This window comes from Heteronotia binoei, chromosome 12 (genome assembly GCF_032191835.1).
Source record: "Heteronotia binoei isolate CCM8104 ecotype False Entrance Well chromosome 12, APGP_CSIRO_Hbin_v1, whole genome shotgun sequence".
In the NCBI taxonomy this organism is placed as follows: domain Eukaryota; kingdom Metazoa; phylum Chordata; class Lepidosauria; order Squamata; family Gekkonidae; genus Heteronotia; species Heteronotia binoei.
Window position 1 is genome coordinate 46,568,964 of NC_083234.1, and position 22,529 is coordinate 46,591,492.

The 22,529-nt window shown below is 45.2% G+C and overlaps 1 protein-coding gene across 1 annotated transcript in view; it reads right to left on the reverse strand.

Annotated features, from left to right (window-relative positions):
- Positions 1-739: 739 nt before the first annotated feature.
- Positions 740-22,529, reverse strand: part of ARID5A (AT-rich interaction domain 5A) — a 32,310-nt gene continuing 10,520 nt past the window's right edge. Inside the window, exons 2-7 of the mRNA XM_060250977.1 lie at positions 19,360-19,502; positions 10,162-10,351; positions 8,913-8,965; positions 4,289-4,386; positions 3,586-3,748; positions 740-2,567 (exon numbers count right to left, since the gene is read on the reverse strand). Coding sequence (XP_060106960.1) covers positions 1,041-2,567; positions 3,586-3,748; positions 4,289-4,386; positions 8,913-8,965; positions 10,162-10,351; positions 19,360-19,502 — 2,174 coding nt within the window. The 3' untranslated portion in view covers positions 740-1,040. The remainder of the gene's footprint in view (positions 2,568-3,585; positions 3,749-4,288; positions 4,387-8,912; positions 8,966-10,161; positions 10,352-19,359; positions 19,503-22,529) is intronic.

Genomic DNA, 22,529 nt, shown 5'->3' on the forward strand with positions numbered 1-22,529 from the left:
CACTGCCTTCTCCCCACCTGCTCAGTGATGCATCAGTGAATCCACTTCAAATGTACCTCACTATATCAAGCCTTAGACTTGTCCTTTTATCTTCACGGATTATTTTCTATATGCATCTTCATCTAACTGCAGGGTTTCAGAATGCTCTTCCCAGATGGGGAGGGGCTCAGGCTCAGTGACAACAGTATCTGCTTAGCATGCAGGTTCAAACCCAGGTTCAATCCCTGGCATCTGTAGTTAAAAGGATCAGGAAGCAGACAAAGTGAAAGACCTCTGTATGAGACCTGGAGAGCCACTTCCAGTCTGAATGGACAATGCTGACCTCAGTGGACCAATGATTTAATTCAGTGTAAGGCAGAATCATGTGTATGTTACCTACTTTGCATTCAGGTTTTCCCACTGGCTTGTAACTTCTCTGTATACATGAAGCTGCCAATATGGAGTCAGGCCACTGATCTATCAACATCAGTACTGTCTACTCTGACCATCAGCAGCTCTCCAGGTTCTCAGCTAGAGGTCTTTCACATCATCTACTACCCACTTATTTTATCTGGAGATACCAAAGACTGAACCTGGAAACTTCTGCATAGATGCTCTGTCACTGAGCCTCAGCCACAGCCTAACAAATGAGGCCACTTTCTGCTCCTGCAATTCTGAACAGCTACCTTGAAGACTGGTCACTGCTGGCAGCAATTGCTGTCCCTAAAAGGTATCAAACAAACTGAAATGGAACTGGATCCAGTGTTACCACAGATAAAAATCTCTGTTTATATGAGCTTTGTTCCCTACAGGGTTATTTTTTTTAACACAATATAGTTTTAAGTCATTTGCATACCATACCAGATACAAATATGGGTCAAAGTCTAAGAGTTTAAAAAAAATAGTACATGGTCCTGACAGTAGCATCTTGCCATCACTTTCCCAAACTGAATAGGACAGTCAAAAAGCTGAAATGCAGCACAGCTGCAGTTCAAGAGTTCATGTGTGCCTCAACCAAGATCTTGTGAGAAATGGTCTCTCCTGACATCCATGCCAGGTGGCTACAGCTTGGTGTTTCGGTGGTAGGAAGGTACATGGGGAGAAGCATACGCTGGCTGACTGTGCCATGTTGAAACTGGATACAGCCTGTGTCGTAGCGTGCTGTCGTAAGATGTGGGGTAGTGGACCAGACTCGTACCCAGTGACTGGCAGAGGTCTGAAGGCTGGACAGAAGCAGTTAATAATGGAGTTGGAAAGGCAGGGATTATAAATGGGCTGACTGACAATGAGGGGATCAATGAGGGCAACTGCCCTTTTAAATGATCCCCTGTGCTGCTGAAGTTCACAGGTAGCCTCAACATCGTCCCTTTGTACATGTCCTGAAGCTGAGGAGCAGGGGCAGCTGGGAAAACGGAACTTGACACACCTGCCTTGGGCTTAGCAACCCCCTGTTGGCCACTTGGGGAAGTGCCACGCTCCAGCCCATTGTTGGATTCCACTTCCTTGACAAAAGGGGAGACAACCTTCAGCTTCTTCCCATGAAGAAAGCTTTCATCCTCCAAGGATCTTTTGTTCTTCTGAGTAGAGCTGCCTATTTGGCTTGGAGAAACAGGGTGTCCTCCATTCTTAGGAGCCTGAGGACTGACTTTGGCCAGGTTGACAAAAGGAGGAGCCCAAGAAGCCTTGACATTCAGAAAGGGGGAGGAGCCTCTCTTACCACTGGGGTTGCGCATCTGAAGGGCCAAGTGTTGCTGGCTGTCCCCTCTCCAGGCAGCAGATGGCTGACTCAGTTTCCTACGGAGGTCTTCTGGCTGGTCCTCCATGTCTTCCTGCCCCTTCTGAGACACATTGCTCGATGACAAGTCTTTCCCAGACTGCTGATAGGCAGAGGAAGACTCTGTGAAATCCCTTAAGCCAGGATAATACTCTACCGGTCCTCGAAGTGGGTGGCAACTTATGGGTTTCAAGACATCACTTCGATATGTGTGGAAATACCCAGTGAAGACTGGAGGACCAGGTGAGGGGTGGGTCCCAGAATTTCCATCTTCTGCTTTCTGAGGCACCTGGCTCTCCTTGAGGCTTGGAGATGCCTTTAATGCGCCTTCATTTGCTTTTGAGGCATGAGGAGAAGCAGCAGGGTGACTGGAGCCATCCACTTCCAGCACAGAGTTCTGTGCTTCTTTGTGATGACTGATCAACGGATTCTTAGGGCTGGCCTCTGGCTCTGAACCCAGGACTTCTCTGCTTCTGGCCTTCTTATACTCTGGACAGTGGCTGAGGTGCTTCTCATGGCAGTACAAAGATTCAGCCTTGCTCACCTGAGCCAACAGCTTCTTTTTGGCCAAAGGAGACATGATGCCATGGTTCCCTTTGAAGTAGAAGCTGGAGAACAGCCGCTGGTAGGCCTCAGAGCAACAGCTGGCCCTGCAGTTGCAATGGCAGCCCTCGGGGGGCTGGCCCTCAGAGGGCTCCTTGCCATTTGGCAGGGGGAGAAACCTCTCAGTTTGTTCTGCAGGCTGATTCTGCTCAACACCGTTGGTAGGTTTGGAGGCAGAGATGACATCAGCCTTCAGTTTCTCTGGCAGAACCTGCAACCAAAGAGAATTTGCCAGGTGAATGGAGATCTGGCAACAGGAACTTGTGGGAACACAAAAAGGTAACAGGAGTTAAAAAGAACTGCTTCCACTCATGTGGGGAAAGCCTCCCTTTTCTCACTCTGTCAGATTCACCTTCAGGCATCTACATGCAGGGCCCTTCTATCCTACAAAATGCACCAAATGAATTTGAGTTTTATGCCCAAAAAACATGACTTCCACACCCCATGTCATTATGCATCTCTGCAGTGATCTTCTTCTGCTTGTGGGAGTCATGAGGAGGAGCCAGGTGCTGGGAGGAGTCTGAAACACTGCCTCCCAACCAGTGTTTCCTCTAAGCTTTTAGTATGAGCCAGCTCAGTTTTTTAGCCTCTTGTCTCACACATTTTTGTTTTAGCTCAAGAAAAATGGCCCCAGAGCAAACTGATTTATGCAGTAGCTCACAATTTTAATGCAAGTGGCTCACAAAGTAGAATTTTTGCTCAAAAGACTCCACAGCTTAGAGGGAGCACTGGTCCCAACCAATTGAAGTGTTCTTCATAGATTTCAGCAGGCATTGCCTGCTCAGTGCAAAGCCATAAGGTCTAGACTCTTGCTTTTAAAAATGGTGTGGGTGAGTGATTTTGCTGCTCAGGAAGCACAGTTCTACACCCAGAACTGCATTCTGTGGAACAGTTCTGACTAAACTTTCCCCAGATGCTCCAGCTTCTAGGCAATCTTGTCCAAGTGAGCCCAGTGGCAGTCCTCCACACTTCTTCTACCCTGATCTCCACCTTTCCAGTTTAGACCTTGTGCTGCCAGGATTTTTCAGTCTTTTGGCCTGGATCTTCATAAGCTACCAATTCACCCCTAAAAGTATGGCAATGATATTCAAAGGTGGAATTAGCTGCCACCACAAAGTGTGCAGGATATGTGATAGCGCAGAGGCTGGACTGCCCAACTTCATAGGCTATGTAATGGCACCTGAGGTTTGTGAAATGGAACTTCCAAACGTGACTGAGCATCGCCTTACCTGGTCCCTACTCTTCTCCTTCTTGGATCTCTTTTTCTCCACAGCACCATTCCCTCTGTCTGCCTTGGGCTCCTTGGAAACCTTGTACTGTTTCCGGGGCTTCACAGGTGGCAAAGGTTTGTCATCTTCACCTTTCAGGTGCCGCACATATGGGAGGACCAGCCTGCAAAGAGGATGCAGAATCCTTGAGATAAAAGGTTGTACATGCCAAAGACAAGCTATGTCCTCCTCACTAACTGCAGCACCAAGATGCCCCAATCCCTAGTTACAGGCCTGCTTACTGGGGGGAAAAATACACATATAGAATTGCACACAGAATCTGCCCTCTGCTGCAGAGTTTGCACTCCTCAGAACCTTAGCAGTCAATTTTTAATAAGTTACTTGTCCTCAAGGTTGTGAAAGGGGAAGGACCTTCAGTGGCATAGAATCTGCTTTGCATGCAGAAGGTCCCTGGTTCAATCCTGAGTATCACTAGTTGAAAGGATCAGGTAACAGTTGCTGTGGAAGGACATCTACCTGAGACCCTGGTGTGTTGCTGCTGGTTTCTAATTTTAGCCATGAAAGGAAGAAAATGGAGTTTGCAAGCCTGTGTGGTGCAGCAATCAGTGTGCTGGACCAAGATCTGGGAGACCCAGGTTCAAATCCCCATTCTGCCATGGAAACTTGCTCTCAAGCAGGCATAATAAAGAACAAAGTCCAATACCTCTCGTAGTGTCTCCGGGTACAAGTGGCAGCACTGGTGCTCCCAGGACTGCCCCCCAGCATGTCATACACATTCTTCCAGAGACGTCTTCCAGTGACCTGCAACAAGAACAAGTTGGGAGAGACTAGCATGAGGAGAGGTGGAAATTGTGTATAAAAACAAAGATAATTACAGAATAGTTTGGGAAGGATTATACCACCGTGTGTAGGATGTATGATCAATTTCCTGCACATTATTTACCCTGCTGTCATTTCATTGTTCTCTGCTGAGGTAATTCTTCATTATATCCCCACTCTGTACTATGCCTAATAAGCTGTGCTCACTCAGATTTTGGTCACTGTAGTTCTAGTACTTTGCTCATTTGATGTTATCGACCTATACTGTGCTTATTAAATGTGTCTTCATATGGAACATTATTGACTTATACCATATAATCTGCTTTGAGCCTCACTGAGAAAGGCAGACTATAAATACAGTAGATAAACATTAACAAGTACAAATTTAAGAAGGAGATAAATATTCAGACTTTCAAAGCTCAACATTTCAAACTAGCACTGAGAACTTTCTCCACCTATCTGCCCTTCAGGGGCTGAGGCCTGGACTAGACATGCAGCAGAACTGAGGTGGTCAGGTGACAGGTTGCTGAGGGGGGCAGAATGGACTGTACTATGTCATATAGCAGAGGGAGGGATGACATTTTTCAAAGCAGATTAATTATTCCCGCTAAGTGGAAAACTAGCACAAAAGGAAGGATAGAACCTTTCTTCCTGATGTGCTGGTTTTTAATATGCTGGGAGCTTTCACTTGAGGGACTGTTATACCCAAAACTTAAACCAATATAGTCCAATTCTTCCAACCCAGAATCCCATCACCTCATACTACTGCTTGTGCTGACCAAGCTTGAATTATCACTTCTCAAAGGAAGAATCAAGCCAGTGGCATCCCAAAACCATGGCTGGTATTTGGATAAGAACAGGAAGATAGAGAGGGAGTAATAATAGTACGGAGCTGTAAGTATTTATTATTCAGCTAGAACCCAATGTACTGCCCAATATAAAACACAAACAGGGATGCATGAAAAAAAATTCTCCATGTATGGAGGAGCAAAAATGTCCTCCAAGATCAATTCATCCTCATCCCAGCCTCGTGTATCCGTAGAAAAGAAACTGTACATAAGACTGATTTGCATTATCCATTTTCAGCTTCAGTTGTAAAAACTTGCACCCATGCACTTCTCTCTGCTGCCTCATTTGCTGGCAGCCTGAGGAATGCACACACACACAACCCTTGGCCTGGCTGGTTTTAGAGAAAGGCAAAGAGATCCTTGCCTCTTGTAGGAACCAACCCCTTTCCCCTCTCTTCCATGAGTTTTTAGCACTGTGCATCCTCGTGAGGGAATGGGGGTGAGGGAGAGCAAAAGATCCTACCCACATGCTTATAACACGAATAAATACAGGGCTTTTTTTGAGCAGGAATGCACAGGAACACAGTTTTGGCTGGCTTGGTGTCAGAGGGTGTGGCCTAATATGCAAATGAGCTCCTGCTGGGCTCTTTCTACAAAAAAGCCCTGTGCAAAACAATGGTGATGTCGGGGTGTGTGGCCTAATACGCAAATGAGTTCCTGCTGGTCTTTTTCTACCAAAAAAGCCCTGAATAAATATATATCAAAATGGAAAAGGGGGAAAAGGACAGAGGGGCACATTGACTTAAGAGAAGTTCCACCCAAGCTATAACTCTGTTTTGCAAACAACATTCATCTGATACTGTGTAAACTGCAATCTACTTCTCCCATTTCTGATTTAAGCACCTAGTTGGATAAACACTTCTATGCCATGCTGTGGCTTTCACTCCTGGCTGAGTATCATGTCACATGTTTCCCTAACTGGACACTACAACCCAGAATTTGCCAAGTTAGATACCCAATGGCTAACAGGCAGCAGACGGGCACTCAATTCAATGCCTGCTTTGAGGTTGAAGAGTCCCTGAAGGAGAAGCTCTACTAAAACAGACAACAAAACCTTCCTAAAGAGAAACCAACACAGATCAGACAGCCCCAGATTCTCCCTCAACCCCTCCCTGGGACAGTGATTGAAGTAAATTTAGGTCACTGAGTTTCCACTGTCAGAGCTGGCAGGAACTTTGCTGACTTGGAACTGAGAGATGCACAAGTTCCCCAGGAGCCGCTTGCAAAAAGGCTGCAATGTTACACCTGCCTTGATAGCACTGCTTCATTCTCACTGCAACATGCTAGGAAGCCAGCTCTTTAAATAACCCACTGATTTTTTCTGTGCTGAGGGGCATTGTCCAAAGGAGTCAATGCAGGAAACTGGTTCCAGCAAACTCATTTTTAAGCAGGCCAGAGCCTGGCAGAGAGGCTTGCAAACAATATTGTTTTTAGTCAGAGTTGCTGAAAATGCCACATTTTTAATCCTTATTCTGATAAGGTGCCATGAGATTCTTTGCCCTTTTACCTGCAGTAGACTAAGCTAGCTACCCCCATGATACCTGATCTAGCAGCTCCTGCCCTGGGTTTCAGAGAGTTTCCCTTTGCCCAACGAGGCTGGCCTCTCTGCTTTCCCAGCCCTGCATTCTACGTGGGTGCTGGCACCCATGACTTCCCTCAGTCTTCTATTTGCATGAAGCAGATGAATGGAGAGAATGAGGAGCACATGAGTTGAGCTAAGAGCAAAACATTACAGCCAGAGAGACATCTCTTTCAGTAATGGATATACCCAGGGCTTCAATTGAAGCAGGAACTCCTTTGCATATTAGGCCACACACCCCTGATGTAGCCAGTCATCCAAGATCTTACAGGGCCACCTGTAAGCTCCAGGAGGATTGGCTATATCAGGGGTACGTGGCCTAATATGCAAAGGAGTTTCTGCTACAAAAAAAGCCCTGGATAGACCCTTCATTCTGCTGAATCTCCCAGGGATGAGAACAAGCCAAAGGAAGTAGCTTCTGCTAAGGATGATAAACAACTTGGTACCCAAGGAATAGCCTCCATCAGCAGCCACCTTTCAAGGAGGGTTAGGTCCGTCCATGCAGCCATCCATTAAGGCAGACTGCTTGTAGTTAAAAAAGGGTGCCAGATTTTACTCCAGATCAGTGCGTGTGACACAGCTGCAAAGTGTGTAAGCTGGAACATCTCCGGTTAAATTCTTCCTTGAGCCAGGCAGCCTTGGGCAAAGCAGCATCAACCCCTGTCCTCATCTGCAATGGAGGGAGTAACAATACTGGCCTACCTTTGCAGAACTGCTAAAAGGACTTTCAAGATAAATGTGCCCAGCCCTGCACCACATGCAGCCCACCACGTCAAATACAGCCAGGCAGCAAAAACAGAGACCGATTCCTCACTAGCAGTTGCTCCACTCTTGGGCTTCTGCTTCCCCCAGCTCAAGCAACCAATTCCTCACCAATTGCTGCTTCTTCAAAAAGCAAGAGCAGGAAGCCACAAGGGAAATTGGAGACCACAAATCAAAATGTGCCCACCCAGCGACTGGTGGGAAATTGACTGCTTGAGCCAACAAAGCAGAAGACCAACTGCTAGTGAGGAATTGGTAAGAAAGACAGGAGAGCTTGCCTACCTGCACAGGACAGGTGGACAGTATTCAGACAGGTGTGTTTCAAATGGTGTAGGATTGCATTAGATATGCTAAGCATAATCATCATTGGGGATTGTCTGGGAAATTACAACACCCTAGAAGAAGCTGAGTCCATTGGGCTCAGCCCTGGATCGTAGTGATGACAACAGGCATAGGTGAGCCCTACACCCACTGCCACTGTTGCCATGATCTAACTCCAAGCCAAGAGGAGTCTGTAGGACAACTTGGCTCAGCTTTCTCCTGGGCACCAGCAGCCCTCCAGAAATGCCCCCAGTAACTTAAAGAGCCAACCTGCACCAGGATCATGATCCTCGACAATTCTCAGCAAGTTCCCCTGAAAACCTAAAACACAACCCAGATATCCAGCCAGGAAGTACCTCAATGAGGTCCCAAGTCCTCATTTATAAGGGAGCCTGGGTTGCAGAATCATTCAGGCTATGATCTTATCATGGAAGATGTTTTGATTCACCTAAAGGCCTGAGTTGAGTAACTGGAACCATCCCCCCCACAAGTTGCTTTCCAGACCAACGTTTTAAAGACAGATGATGGATAAAGGCTTGAAGACTCTTATCTCAGTTACTTCTACAACTGTATACAGTGCATGCACATCAAACCACCCAAAGGTTTGTTGGTAAGAACTACAGCCAAGTCATGCATCTACCCCATCAGAACATCCATAGATGTTAAGTCCTTACTGCTTCTAACTGCTTTCTGGTTTGCACACCACTTCCAAAGCTTTCACACTGATTTTGCATATAGACTGCAATGCCCTTGGGGCAGATTTTATTATTATTCTGTAAAGTGCCACATACAGTATCAGTTGAAATAGCCACCACGCAAATCTTTATTGTTCCCATTTTTCAGATGCGAAACTGAAGCTAGGAAGCATTCTAAAGATTAGACCCTCAATATTTATTTACTTGACAATCTATGCTGCCTTTCCATTTGAATAAGGTCCCCAAGGCCCAAACATCAAGGAATTAAAATATAAACTAACATTTATTTACTTTTTGCCTTACCAATTCATAGGCTCCAAGTTTTTCCACAACTTTGTAGATCCTGTACAGGTTAACTGGAGGCAGAAAGAACAAGAAATATATCAAGGAATCATTGAATATATCAATGCAGACCATTGGTCTCAGGTTGGGTTCCATATATGATGCTATTCTTTAGAAATGCCGATATCCTGTAGAATGGTGTTGGGTGCTGGACTCCGCTTCCTGAGAATTAAACTTTCAGTCTAAGCTAGCTTCTAGTCCCCACAGTTGCACAAGTGTGCATGAAAATACACAGGCAATACATGCTAAAAGACCCAGGCAAGGAGGCTGCAAAACAGGATTTCCAGTAGTTGGGGGTGACACATAGGTGCTAGTCCTTCTCCCCCCCTGGACAAGCAAAACCAGATAACTTGTGAAATATGGGGAAAATGATGCAACTTGTGTAACCTTCATAATTTAAAATTCTGAAACTGAGCATTTCTTAGTATACAGTTGCAGTTTTCTTAAGCCCAGTGACATACACAGCCCTAGTCTAAGCTTTCATGCAACTGTACACACTGAACCCTGTTGCATAAAAAGTGCAAAGTGGATACCTACTCCTCAGTCTGAGAACTGCTGGTTGAAATGTTCTGCAGAGCAGGGAGGAGTCCAGCTGTGCTGGCATTTGAGTGAGTCAGTCCAAAAACTTGCTAGAAGCAATTAAGCAATGCAAGTATTCTTGTGAACCAGACCCAAGAAATCACAAGACGACACAAGAGAGAAGGCAGTATGCCAGTGTGTGCACTCTATTACCACTCCAGGGAATAACCTTTCTCTCCCTCTACATTAGCCATATCCCTGCCCTTGAATTAACAAAACTGGCCAGCCTAGTCTTGGGGGGTGGGGGAGTGCATCACCTGGGACAACAGTGACAGCATCATTTCCAAACGGAAATGGATGATTAGTAGATGGAGCAATTGCAAATTGGCAGGTGCACTATTTAAATAATAACAAGGCCTTACCACATGCCTAGCAATCACAGCATGGACACCAGCCAATAGGTGTTTTTGCTATAAGTCTCACTTCTATTCCCAAAGGAGGGGGGGCACTATAACATCATGCCTGCTAGGTTACACCACCCACAGCTAGCAGTGCTCAAAGGCAGTGATTTACTGAAAATGGGAATGTTTGCTTTAGGTAACATTCACTTGCACATGTTACAGAAAGCAAGCCAAAAGGTCAGGGACCAGGAAAGAAGGAGCCCATCCCAGAAAAAAGATAAATGCCGTACTCTGTTTGAAGCCTAGATGAGGCACCCTCTCAATTGGTGTATGACGCTCCTTCATGAACTTGTACAGGTTGACCAGGAAAGTTTGTTCTTCTTCTCTCTCTTCATTCAGCATTTGCTCATCTCCAGATTCCTCTGTGAGATTCTTCTGCTCCACCTTGGAAACATCAGCTGGTTTCATTGCTGGGGCTTCCTGGGGGGAGGGGGGGGATACACATATCCAAAGAGTCACTAACTGCTATGACAACCTTGAACAGTTACACTGGGGACAATATGAAAACCCATTATTAGAACAGAACATATATTCCAGCAGAAGACCAAACATATTTGGCTCTATGCTAACCTTTCTCTCAAAGTACAAAGAATTCCAGTAAGATCTAACTGCTGCCCCCTAAACCAAAGCAGAAGGGCATAGTTACAATGCAGACTTAAACCAGCTTCCGTAATTTCCTTTCTCTTGGGGAACTGCTATTCTGTGTAGGACATTCTCTTATTAGAAAATTCTCTGCCAGTTCACCAAATTGAAATTCCAAGAAGTCTTTAGGGGAAGCTAAAGGACGGTGAAGGGGAAGGATGGTGGCTCAGTGGTAGAGCATCTGCTTGGGAAGCAGAAGGTCCCAGGTTCAATCCCCAGCATCTCCAAAAAGGGTCCAGGCAAATAGGTGTGAAAAACCTCAGCTTGAGACCCTGGAGAGCCGCTGCCAGTCTGAGAAGACAATACTGACTTTGATGGACCAAAGGTCTGATTCAGTATAAGGCAGCTTCATATGTTCATATAAGCTAAAATAATAAAACAAGTTTAGACTGTAGCTTTCCCCTGGAATGAGTGAAAATATGTAGAATTTTCAGGATTTCATTTAATCAGGATGGGCTTGAAATGATTCGAGCCCCATTTCAGCAACTAACATGGAAAATCTGAATTAATCTGATAATGCACATAATTTATACCACATCCCTTCTTTTTCACTGTAAGGCATCCAAAGCCAATTTTACACAGCAAACTTATTACACTTTTACAGATCAAAGTACATGGTGCATATGTGCAACTTGTAACAACAACAGATAATTATGCTGTTCTTAAACAGTGCTCAAAAGTTTTCCATTTGGGGCAGCTGTCTCAGTGCCAGTCCTGTGTTGCCACTAGACAGCATTCTACCAACCATCAGCTAGAAAAGTAATTTGAAAGTCCTCTCACTTCCATTAGGAGTCACTCTGCATATGGAAGACAGCTTCAAAGAGCCAACCTTCAACCAGTTTCTATTTTAAAAAAAAAATCTACTCCTTATGGGACCAAAATCATTAGCTCTTGGAGGAATAGAAAACAGATGGAATGCTGCTTTGGTTTTGAACAGCTGCATTAAGCCACAGAGCTCAAATCCATGACCTGCAACCCCGGAGTCAATTAGCAAGGAAAGGGACTCTTGTTTACTAAGCAAGAGCTGTGCTGGTTGCTTAACAAATTCCAGTCTCTGCCTTCCTTCTCTGCAACCTCCAACACATCTGGGCTACTTTACCTCACTTAAAAGGACCATGCAGCTCAGTGGTCAGGCATACAGAATGTGGTACTGGGTTGAAAATTCAGCCTCCTGGGTAAAAAGCGTTGGGTTTTGAAAATAAAGCAAGCCCTTATGGCTTTGAAAATGCATACTTAAAAGTGTGTAGGAAATGCCAGAGGTGGTGCAGAACAAAACTTCCAAAAGCTCCAGCAAGAACCATCATAGTGCTGTGCATGGTGTCAGACTATATCTGGGAAGACCTCAGTTCAAATCCCCATTCTACTGCAAAGATCACTGGATAATCTTGGGCCACTCACTCTCTTTCAGCCTGACCTGCTTCACTTACACGTTGTGAGGCGGAGTGAAGAAGAGTTGGATTTTTTTTTAAAGAAATGCTAGAACTACAACTCATCTACAATCTGAAAAAATTTACCCTAAAACAACAAACGCAGCCCAGAAACTGAGACAGATGTTTGCATACCAACATTTGGAGATCATTTGACTGTCGTAACACTAGATTTGCTTATTGTGTTAGCAATTACGCAAGATATGATAGATCTACAATCAGAACTGTAATTTCAAAGACATAGTTGGGGGAGGGCAACTTGAACTGGAACTGTGATGGGGGGGGTGCAGTTAATCCTTGCCCTCCTCCATAGTTTCCTGAACAGAAGCACACACAATGGCAGCTATTAGCACCATAATTACTCTGGGAGAGGGGGTCTAATCTATGAAATGGTGCAAGAGAAATACTTTATCCTCCCCTGCCCTTGTGCTATGGCCCAGATCCACCCTCCCCACGGCTGCTTTTAATTAATATTGAAGATGTTGGGAGATCCAATAAGAGTTGTCTAGCTAATATATTGATTTTCATTGTCAATGAGCCTCATGGTCCATTGCCTTTAACATCCTGATTTATCCACTGGAATTTATTTTTCTTTTAAATACTTAAAGCTATAAACTAATATTTATCGATCCAACAACTGCAAGATTGGGCAGAACAAGCAAAAGCATGTGGATTTGCTTTCTGCTCTTAATTTATACTGGTTGCAGAATTTAGCTCAACTCAAAGCAGAACAAATTCTTCCTTGGCACAGAAAATTAATTATTTTTAGCATAGAAGGCCTCAAGCATGGTGCAAGCATCACCATGGCTCTTTCTTCTGCATTCTTGCCCCTTCTGTTACACTCCTGCTCATGTAGGCACACGTAGCTACCCAATTGTGTGTTAAATCATGAGTCCATCAAACCCACGAATGTCTGCTCTGATGGGCAGGAGGTCCCTGTGGGTTCAAGGCAGGAGTCCTGCACTGCCAGCTGATATCTTTTCAGCTAGAAATGCTGGGGGTGGGGGGTTAACAATTGCACAACGTGTGCTTTACTGCCGAAATGCCTACACGGATTGGATTGCTTTGCTTTCTCCCTCTCCCCCCCTCCCCAGCTCGGCTGTTCAGTCCCATCAAGTGTTGTTTTGTGGTCGGAGGCAATTTATTAGCTCCAAAGAGTTACCAGCTTGTTCAGCTAAGAGAGAGAGAAGAGAGAGAGAGACGCCGAGTTTATTATGCTTGGGACTGGGAAGGAAGCCAAGTTGGTCAGAGTGCCGGAGATGTGTGAGAACACGAGAGGCTGTTTCCAGGAAAACAGAACAGCACAAATTCTCACTCTCACACCCCCTCCCTCCCTCTGCTAAAAACGCTTTGCGTTTGTTTGTTCTAAATTTTCCGGAGTTATAAAACTTGTTGCTATTTTTGGTCAAAGCAGCTGCTCGGCTCTCAGTGCTTCTGCTCCTTCCTATTCTTTTCTGCTCACGATAGACGTGTTATTTTAGCTGCAGCGCTATTTATGGGACCGGTTTTCTTTTCCAACGAAGCTCATTCTAAACTAGCAAAAGTGCCAGCCTGACAGCGTTGGGTGTCCTCTCTCAAGGTGTATCGGCTTTTAGCAGGATGGGTGTACTGTTTATCCAGCTTCTATTCTTAAGAAAGCTAAATTCTACAACTTGCAACAGATTATGAAAATTAAGAATGATTGTGTGTAGGCTGGAGGCAGATGATAGGCTTGTTTGTTTTCTAGAGACTATTGAATTCAACAGCACAATACAGGCATCACTTCTGGTGTAATGGCCTTCTCTGGTGTAATGGTCTGTCACTTCAAGAGTAGGGACAGGGGAGCAGACAGAGGAATAAAAAGCTCCCTGGCTGAAGGAGATGGGGAGACATCTGGCTGATAGCTGGGAAGGAGCAGTGAGCAGTTAGACTAGGGGTCTTGGCAAACAAAATACTACCAAGCCTCCTGGAGACTTGGAAGGTGACATTCCTGGCCCAGAGGAAAGCCAGATGGAACTCTTCCTACCTGACTCAAGCAGACCAACTTTTCCCCAGCTTAACCCTGCCAAAAGGGTGCAGTAACCAGAACCGGGTCTTAATGAACTGGAGAAGGACTCATGGTAGCAAAGTACCCCTTGCTCCTAGGTGTGAGCAGGTGGAAGGGATGAGCAGTGAACTAGCCACACTACAGGGTGGCAGCTAGCCTCTACAACTGTTACTGTCAAGGAGCCAAGTAATTAAAAGGCAACCTATACATCTCTGATGTGTGGACTTGTCTTTGGCACTGTGGAAAGAAGATGGCACCTCCTAAGGGAGATGAGGCCCCTGGTCTTGGGAGCTTCACAGGATGTTATGAGGATAAAATGGAGAGGAAGGGCACACTGCCTTGAGCTGATTGGAAGAAGGTGAGATACAGATACGTCTTCCCAAAGCCACATAGAATGAAAACGTCATGCCCACCTTCTTGTGCTGGGATGTTCAAACAGGTTTAGTCTGGATATGTGGCATGACAGCTGGCCAGAAACAGACAAAACAATTAGGAAAACATCCCAAGTGTTGATTTGAGTTGGCCAAGCAGATACTGGTTCTTGCACTGCGCCCCCTCCCCCCCAATCATGCCTATTCAAAGGAAAGTTGTATTCTGTTTTTGGTATTTCTGTTTTCAGATCATTGGAGGGGAAGCGCTGTGACTAAGGAGAGGAGGTGATGATCATCTGGAAAAGACAGTCACCACTGGAAAGGAAACAAGAGCTCTGATCTGCAGGAGCTTGGTTCCAAAACAACCCAAATTTTATGCATGGGGGAGGAAGGGGCAGAAAACAGGATTTTCCCCATTAACCTATTTCCCATGAGCAGTGCTAATTTCTTGGCAACTGAGAGTTCATTTCAGAAGTTCACACAAGTTTCTTCTCCAAAGCACACAAAAACAATTTGTTTTCAGTTTCTCTTGCTCTTGATTTCATCATCTCTGGTCTGGAAATTTTGACACCTTTTCTTTCTTCTTTCTCTCTTTCTCTCTCTCACACGCACTTCTTGTGCAAAATCCTCACTACAAACACAGTACTGTCTATTTGTCTGGCGGGGGGGTGCAGAACCCAACCCCCAATTCACTGACTCACCTGCAACTTATTTCAACCTCTTGAGTCAACATGTCAGAAGACAAAGTGAGTGAATTAGTCATTTTCCTTGGAGCCTTAATCAAGTAAGCAGTCCCTGGAGCATTAATCAAGTAAGCAGTCCCAAATGAAGAATCCAGAAATTAGGGCAGAGTAACCTCGAACATCAAAATGGTCCAGTGCAGAACTGATACTGGCATCACACACATCATAAATTTAGAATCAGGAGCTAGGAAGGCACACCCCCCACTTAAATGTACCCCCCTTTCCAGGGCAGGACAGCCAACTAGGCGAATTAGGCCATCACCTAGGGCACCCTGGGATGCAATAGCAGGAAAAAGATCTCCCCCCTGTGCTTCTCAGTCTCTGAGAGGCGCGGACTGACAGGGCAACCCCTTCACTGGGATCGGGTCACTGCTGATCTCTCCATTCTATCTTATGGGCCTGTGTGTGTGTGTGTGTGAGAGAGAGAGTGAGTGTGAGAGAGAGGGGGGGGTATCAAGTAGTTAGCCTTGCCTAGGGTGCCAAACAGTCTAGGTCTGTCCTTGCCCCTTTCCTATTCTTTGTCCTTTTTCACCAATATTCAACATTGTTAGCACCAATGTTAAGCATGCTGGTTGCTAACCAGGGTCCGTATCTTAACCTTGGTTAATATAGAAAACCTTGTTAGCATTAACCATGTTAGTACTGGTATAAGATGAACCATGGTTAAAGCCAACAAGGGAAGAGAGAATGCTTTGCTGAGGCTGGCTCCTGATTTGCCAATGACAAGTTGTAAGAAGTTAGCTTTACTGGACTATGCCTATCTTCTTGCAAATGCAGCTTGTTTCTGATTGACATCACCAGTTTTCCACCCAGTTGACCTCCAACTAATGAGCCTTTATTTTTTTTTTCTGTTCACCAGGTATCACCAGGAAATAAACAGGGTGCAGAGAAGATGCAAAGGGGGTGCAGGAAGAAAGTGAGGTGCAGAAACAGGCATCAACCACAACAGCAGCTCAACAAGGGGTGCTGGGGTGCCACCTAAGGCCACCACATTTGGCCACCACCAGTTGCCACTGCTGACCTTCCCTCTCACTGCACCATAACATCCTCCTTCCCCAAATAACTTTAAATACAGCATGGTAAGCCACACGTGCCACACAGGGCTTCCCAAACTCCTGCAAGATAGAGAGTTCAGAAGACCTATTCAGCATGCACGGTGTTTAGTAAGTAAGTAAGTAAGTAAAATTTTATTTATATCCCGCCCTCCCCCGCCACGCAGGCTCAGGGCGGCTAACAACAGCAAAACAACAATACATTTAACAAAACATTAAATTAACCCCAAACCGATTAATACATTAGTTAAAACAGTTACTAAATCTAAAAACATTAAGTTAGATCTGACAGTACCGTTATTAGTCGACGCTATGCCTGTCAGTTTGTGAATGATGGCGGATCTCCAGACTGGACCATTTTGATGTTTCTCTGTGGACTTGGTCAGCCGTTCATGAATGCCTGTTTGAAAAGGGTGGTCTTGCAGGCCCTGCGGAACTGATCAAGGTTCCGCAGGGCCCGCACCTCCTCTGGGAGTTGATTCCACAAGGAAGGGGCCGCGGTAGAGAAGGCCCGTGCATAGGTAGTCCGAAGTTTAACTTCTTTTGGCCCAGGGGTGGTCAATCTGTTTTTACCTACTGACCTCAGTGCTCTCTGGGGCTCATACGGGGAGAGACGGTCCCTCAGGTAGGTCGGTCCTCGGCCATATAGGGCTTTAAAGGTAATCACCAGCACTTTGTACTGGACCCGGTATACAATCGGCAGCCAGTGCAGTTCGCGCAGCCCCGGCCGTATATGCTCCCATCTTGGGAGGCCAAGCAGCAGCCTGGCCGCCGCGTTCTGCACTAGCTGCAATCTCCGGGTCCGGCACAGAGGCAGCCCCATGTAGAGGGCGTTACAGTAGTTCAATCTTGAGGTGACCGTCGCATGGATCACCGTTGCTAGGTCCCGGCGCTCTAGGAAAGGGGCCAACTGCCTCGCCCGCTTCAGATGAAAGAATGCTGACTTGGCAGTGGCTGTTATCTGGGCCTCCATTGATAATGAAGGCTCCAGTAAAACACCCAAGCTCTTTACCCGCTGCGCTGCCTTCAGCGGCGCACCGTCAAAGGTCGGGAGAGATATTTCCCTCCCCAGAGCGCCACGACCCACACAGAGAACCTCTGTCCTCGCTGGGTTCAGCTTCAGCCGACTCAGCCTAAGCCATGTTGCAACAGCCTGCAGGGCCTGATCCAGGCTCCCCGGGGCAGAGGCGGGCCGGCCGTCCATTAGCAGATAGAGCTGGGTGTCATCTGCATATTGTGTTTAAAGAGACCTGAGGAAAGAACGTTATCTGCTCTTGGGTTGGATTGTGGGGCAAAGCAGCCCCACCCCCCAATCCCCCACCCAAGTCCACTGCCTCATATTGCCTCATTGAAGTATGGGCCAAGAGCATCAGGAATATCTGTCAGGTGGGGAAGGACTGTATAGAGATACAGGACTCAGGACTGCTGGGTCTTAATATTAGTTATTTGTAAGTTTCTATAATATGCCAAGAGCAGAAGAATAGATGCTTTTGAGATGTGGTGCTGGAGAAGACTCTTGAGAGTCCCTTGGACTGCAAGATCAAATCAGTCAGTCCTAAGGGAAATCAATCCAGACTGTTCACTGGAAGGTCAGATGCTGAAGCTGAAGCTCAAATACTTTGGCCACCAAATGAGAAGGCAGCACTCCCTGGAGAAGATCCTGATGCTAGGAAAGACAGAAGGCAAAAGAAGAAGGGGACAGCAAAAGATGAGATGGCTGGACAGTGTTACTGATGTAACAAACACGAATTTCAGCAGACTTCAGAGGATGGTGGGAGACAGGAGGGCCTGATGTGACTTTGTCCATGGGGTCACAAAGAGTTGGACTCGACTGTGCGACTGATCAACAACAACAACATGATATCACTTCTTCCTGCATGGAAGTTTCCCCGTATTTAACAAGAAATGGATAGCACTTCCCTGCTTGTCTCCAAGTAAATTTCTTAACCTTCCGCTCCACATCCATGCCAGCACTCAAGGAGGTATATTGTTTTTAATGTCAAGCTGAAACTAAATTTAGGCATGGTTCAAGATGTGAAACTGGGATTTTCATATTTTTGGAAGTCTGAATGGCTGACAACTCCAATTCTAATTTTGACAATGCTTTAGTCCTCATTCCTCACCGTTAAAATCACATCTAAGCCAGAGGTGTCGAACTCATTTGTTATGAAGGCCAGGTCTGGCATAAATATCACTTTGTTGGGCCTGGTCATGTGGGCCATAAAATGTAACATGAGGTACCACAGATATAAACTTTATAAAGGTGATTTCAGATGTTGAATGGCAATAGCAGGTGAATGTCAATAGCAGGCTTGATTGGATTAGGTGTAATATGCAGAGGGGTAGTAAGCATGGAGATAACCAGTGTTGGTAATGAGACAGGAAACTTAGGTCTCATTCCATCCAGGCCAATTCAGTCTAGGAGGATGCAAAGAATAAATGGACAGAAGTCAGACATTAGCAACCACAACATTTGGCTGCTGACCTAAAAGTAGCACTGCTCTTATGAAGGAATTTCAAAGGGAGATTAGATCCCCAGTTGCTGGGGAAAAGCAAGCTATGGTGCATCTGCAGCAACAGCCTTGGAAAAGGAAGCAGGAAAAGGAAGTTGCTTAGTGGCAGGATTTGAGCCCTGCATGGGCCAGATGCATCCCATGGGCCACATGTTTGACACCCCTGATCTAAGCATTTGCAATTTAAATTCTGGACTTAGACTGGGAAACCCCAGGATCAAATCCCCACTCAACCATGACACAAGATGACCATAGACCAATAATTAATCTACTTCACAGAGTTGTTGTGAGGATTAAGAGGTCAAGGGTGGAGGTTACTCCCTTCCTTCTAGGGGCTCAGGTAAAAATGTATAATTATTATTAACCACAACAACTTAAAATACACATATTCTTTCAGTTCTTCTCCTCCCTTTTCTCTGTTGTATCCTCACCAGTGAAAATTTAATTTGGAATCTCTCTACCTATCTCTTTTTTAATGTACTTAATTTTTTGCCAATTTTCCTCTGAAAAATGCCATGGACATTCATATCTCTTGCTAAATATCTAGAGTTATTTCTGAAGACTAAATTTCAAGGTTAAAATGTGAGGTGAAATTTTAATTAGGATTCAATTCTTCACACTCATGAGGAGTTTTTAATAACTTGATTCACTCACCTCTTGATCCAGCTTCTCTGGAGCACTCTGACTCTCTTCCACAATGGGACTTGCTGCTGCCACCTCTTCTTCCGGAGCCTTCTGGGATTCACATGCAGCCATGGGCTCAAACTTCTTTTTCCTCTTCACTTTAAGGCTGGGTGCTGTGGTGAGGAAGGAAAGAGAAATATCATTGAGAAAGGCATCAGCAGAGGAAGGGTAGAGAGACCCAGGCTGTTATTCCTGTAGCAGTCAACCCATCCTCTGAGAAGAAGCTCCCAAAGACTCTCCAAAGCAGAAGGAAAAGCTGTAGGGCTGTTGAAATTGGGAGGGGTGGTTTAAACTTTAGATCTTTTAGTCAATACTCTGTTTCTTTCTCCTAACAATCACAAAGCTGCCATACTGAGACAAAGTAATAGTCATAACCCTGAAGGAGTGGGTGTCAGTAAGCATATGGGACCATTTCAAAACCTCCCTCTCCAATAATATAGATGTTTATTAGGCCCAAGCCAGATGTCACAAAGCAGTCAACAAACTTTGAATTTCTCTAGAAGTCTTCACCAGTTCTGGGGAACTCAAAAGCTTGCTCAACTGCTTTGTAATAACCTGAAAGATCCTTTTTGGGGAGCATAAGCCAGAGTATGCATGCACCCTTTTCAAATTCTTTGCAATCCCACTTAAGGAGTGAGGAAAAGTTGCTGCTGCAGCTCTCAAAATTGTTCCAGGGGTTAAAACTGAATATATGGACACCCAAATCTCCCTTTATAGAGTCAGATCAACCAATCCAAGATCAATGACCAGTCTGGCAATGGATTATCCTGCCTCACTGCCCAAGAGCCTTTTAACTGGAGATGCTGGAGAGCTGAACCCAGGACCTTCCAGAAGCAAAGCCCGCACTCTGCCAGTAAGCAAAGTCTCTGCAATTCCTAAAACACAGACACTGAGTGACCTTGCTGCGTTGCTCCACTGCATCAATCCAGCTAAGCCCACTGTAGACCTTCTTCTGCATGTTTGTGACCTTGGTTGGCAATTCCAAATACCACCCACCTGGGATGCAACATAGTCTAATCCATTTTCCTGATCAACAGAAGATCTTTCTTGTGTTGAACCCGGTGAGCCTATCAAAAGAAGTAGTCTTAAAAGAAATCTGCAAAGATCACCCAGAATGAAGTTTCACCATCCTAGCAACAGGAGTGGTTTTCGTAGAAAAAGAGGCACTCTTGTGACATAGTTTCTCGTTTGGAGACACAGCTATGAACACATGTCATAAACCATTAAGTCTGTCAAGGTTTCACTTTCTCTTTCAAAGTGGTTTCCTGAAGGGTGTGAACTTGGCTCCAGCAGCCACATCCTTCCCTCCTAGACTTTGCTCAATCAACCACCTTAGGCAATCCTCTGAGGCCCACTCTCAAAACAAGCTTCTGTTTGCATTCAGAAAACATCAGCATCCTCAAACACCTATTCCTTGTACCCATTCCTTGTAAGGTCAGACAAACGTGCAAAATGCACTAATGGTGAGAAATACTGCCAGATCCAACTTCTGAGCTGCTGATGGCACAGTAAAGCAATGGCAGAGGTATCAGAGGCACTCTAAGGCCCTGTTCACACAGCATGTTGAGTCCGTGTTAAACTGACTCGGTTCTGTTCCAAATATCTTTGTTCTGGATATTATCGATCAGACTGCCATACTGCAGTGAAACCGTCTTCTGCAGACCACACAACGGCACCATGCAGTTTTTTTTCCTCCACTATTATGTGCATGCGCGCATTGTGCACATGCACATAGGTTAAAACATTATGTGGTTATGCACATATCACTAAGTAGTAAAAAAAAAATGGCGGCCGTAAACCGGATGTCTGAGGCTCCTTTTGCTCTGGGACAGCCTTCAGACATCTGGAAGTTGGTTAATATCGCAGAAGAACTATCCAGACAGAGAAAACGAGGTGAAACCGGAGAACTCAAAAAATCACTGCAAAGGAGCAGGTAACAAAATAATCTGGTTCCGAGATGGATTGGGGGGGCTACCATGAGTTAATACCGGGTGGCAGATGTTGCTGTCTGATCAGCCACTTTAAATCCGGAAGGAAACAGCCACGGCATCTGATTATACTGTGCGTCTGAACAGGGCCTAAAGGTAACAAGATCCAGGCATACTGCTGCTCAAGCCAATTATGAAAGAGTTAGGGATCTGACCACCCTATAGTCTACAGGTCCAAGGAAACTTCTGTAGTTGGATTTCTTGAAGTTCTCTCCCAATCAGGTGATAGCACGTAAACTGAATTCCCCGGACACTCACTGGCTAACTCCTGCAGGTGATGACTTACTCTGCTCTCAAGTCCTGCACAGTCCCCATTGGGATCATCTCTGGCATTAAACTGCACTCGTTCTCAAGTGTCCATTCCAATATTCTCATCTTCCATCTGGGCTTTTAATCCCAGTCTCAGAAATATGAGAATATTTTGCTGACTGAGCAAAATACTCTCATATATCCAAAACCCACACCAAAGTTTCCAATTTCCTTATTTTTTAAAAAATGAGAAAAATACAAACATGAAATTCTACCCCAATCTTCAAGTGCTTTAGAACTGTTCTGGGTTTAGTAGGTGACAAATGCAAGTGTCTCATTTGTCACTGCCAAATGCTAAAGCAGAAATATAGTCAAATATCAGTTGACAAATACTGAAACAAAAAATAATATCATGTTATCATTGCAAGCTGAAAAGAGGCATCCAATTACTGAATGAATATTCATGTACTCAGAGGACATATGGAGAATGTTCCATGTCAGAATTTGTAGGGGGCATCTCAGGGCCCTAACTTCATGTTATACTGCCCATGTACACCGGGTTTCAGTCAGAAGGCTGCTGTGAGTTCCCCACTGGTAACTCACATTTGAATAAAAATCCTCAAGGAGGATCCAGGAAAGACAATCTCACTAGGTGGCCTTAGAAGAGCTACAAAGTGAGCCCTGAGAAGAACCATAGCATCATCTCCAGCTTCCCACCTGGGGTACAAGGGACCAAATACAACCCTTGCTTACAGGCTGGTGTAAGGATGAATGTTTATGAAAATCTTTCAACAAATGCAAGCCCATTAATTATGATCATTATACTCCATCATTCTCCCAAACAAAAAAGGTACTTATAATGCACTTTTCCTAACTTCACTCTCCAACTGACTCATATTGAAG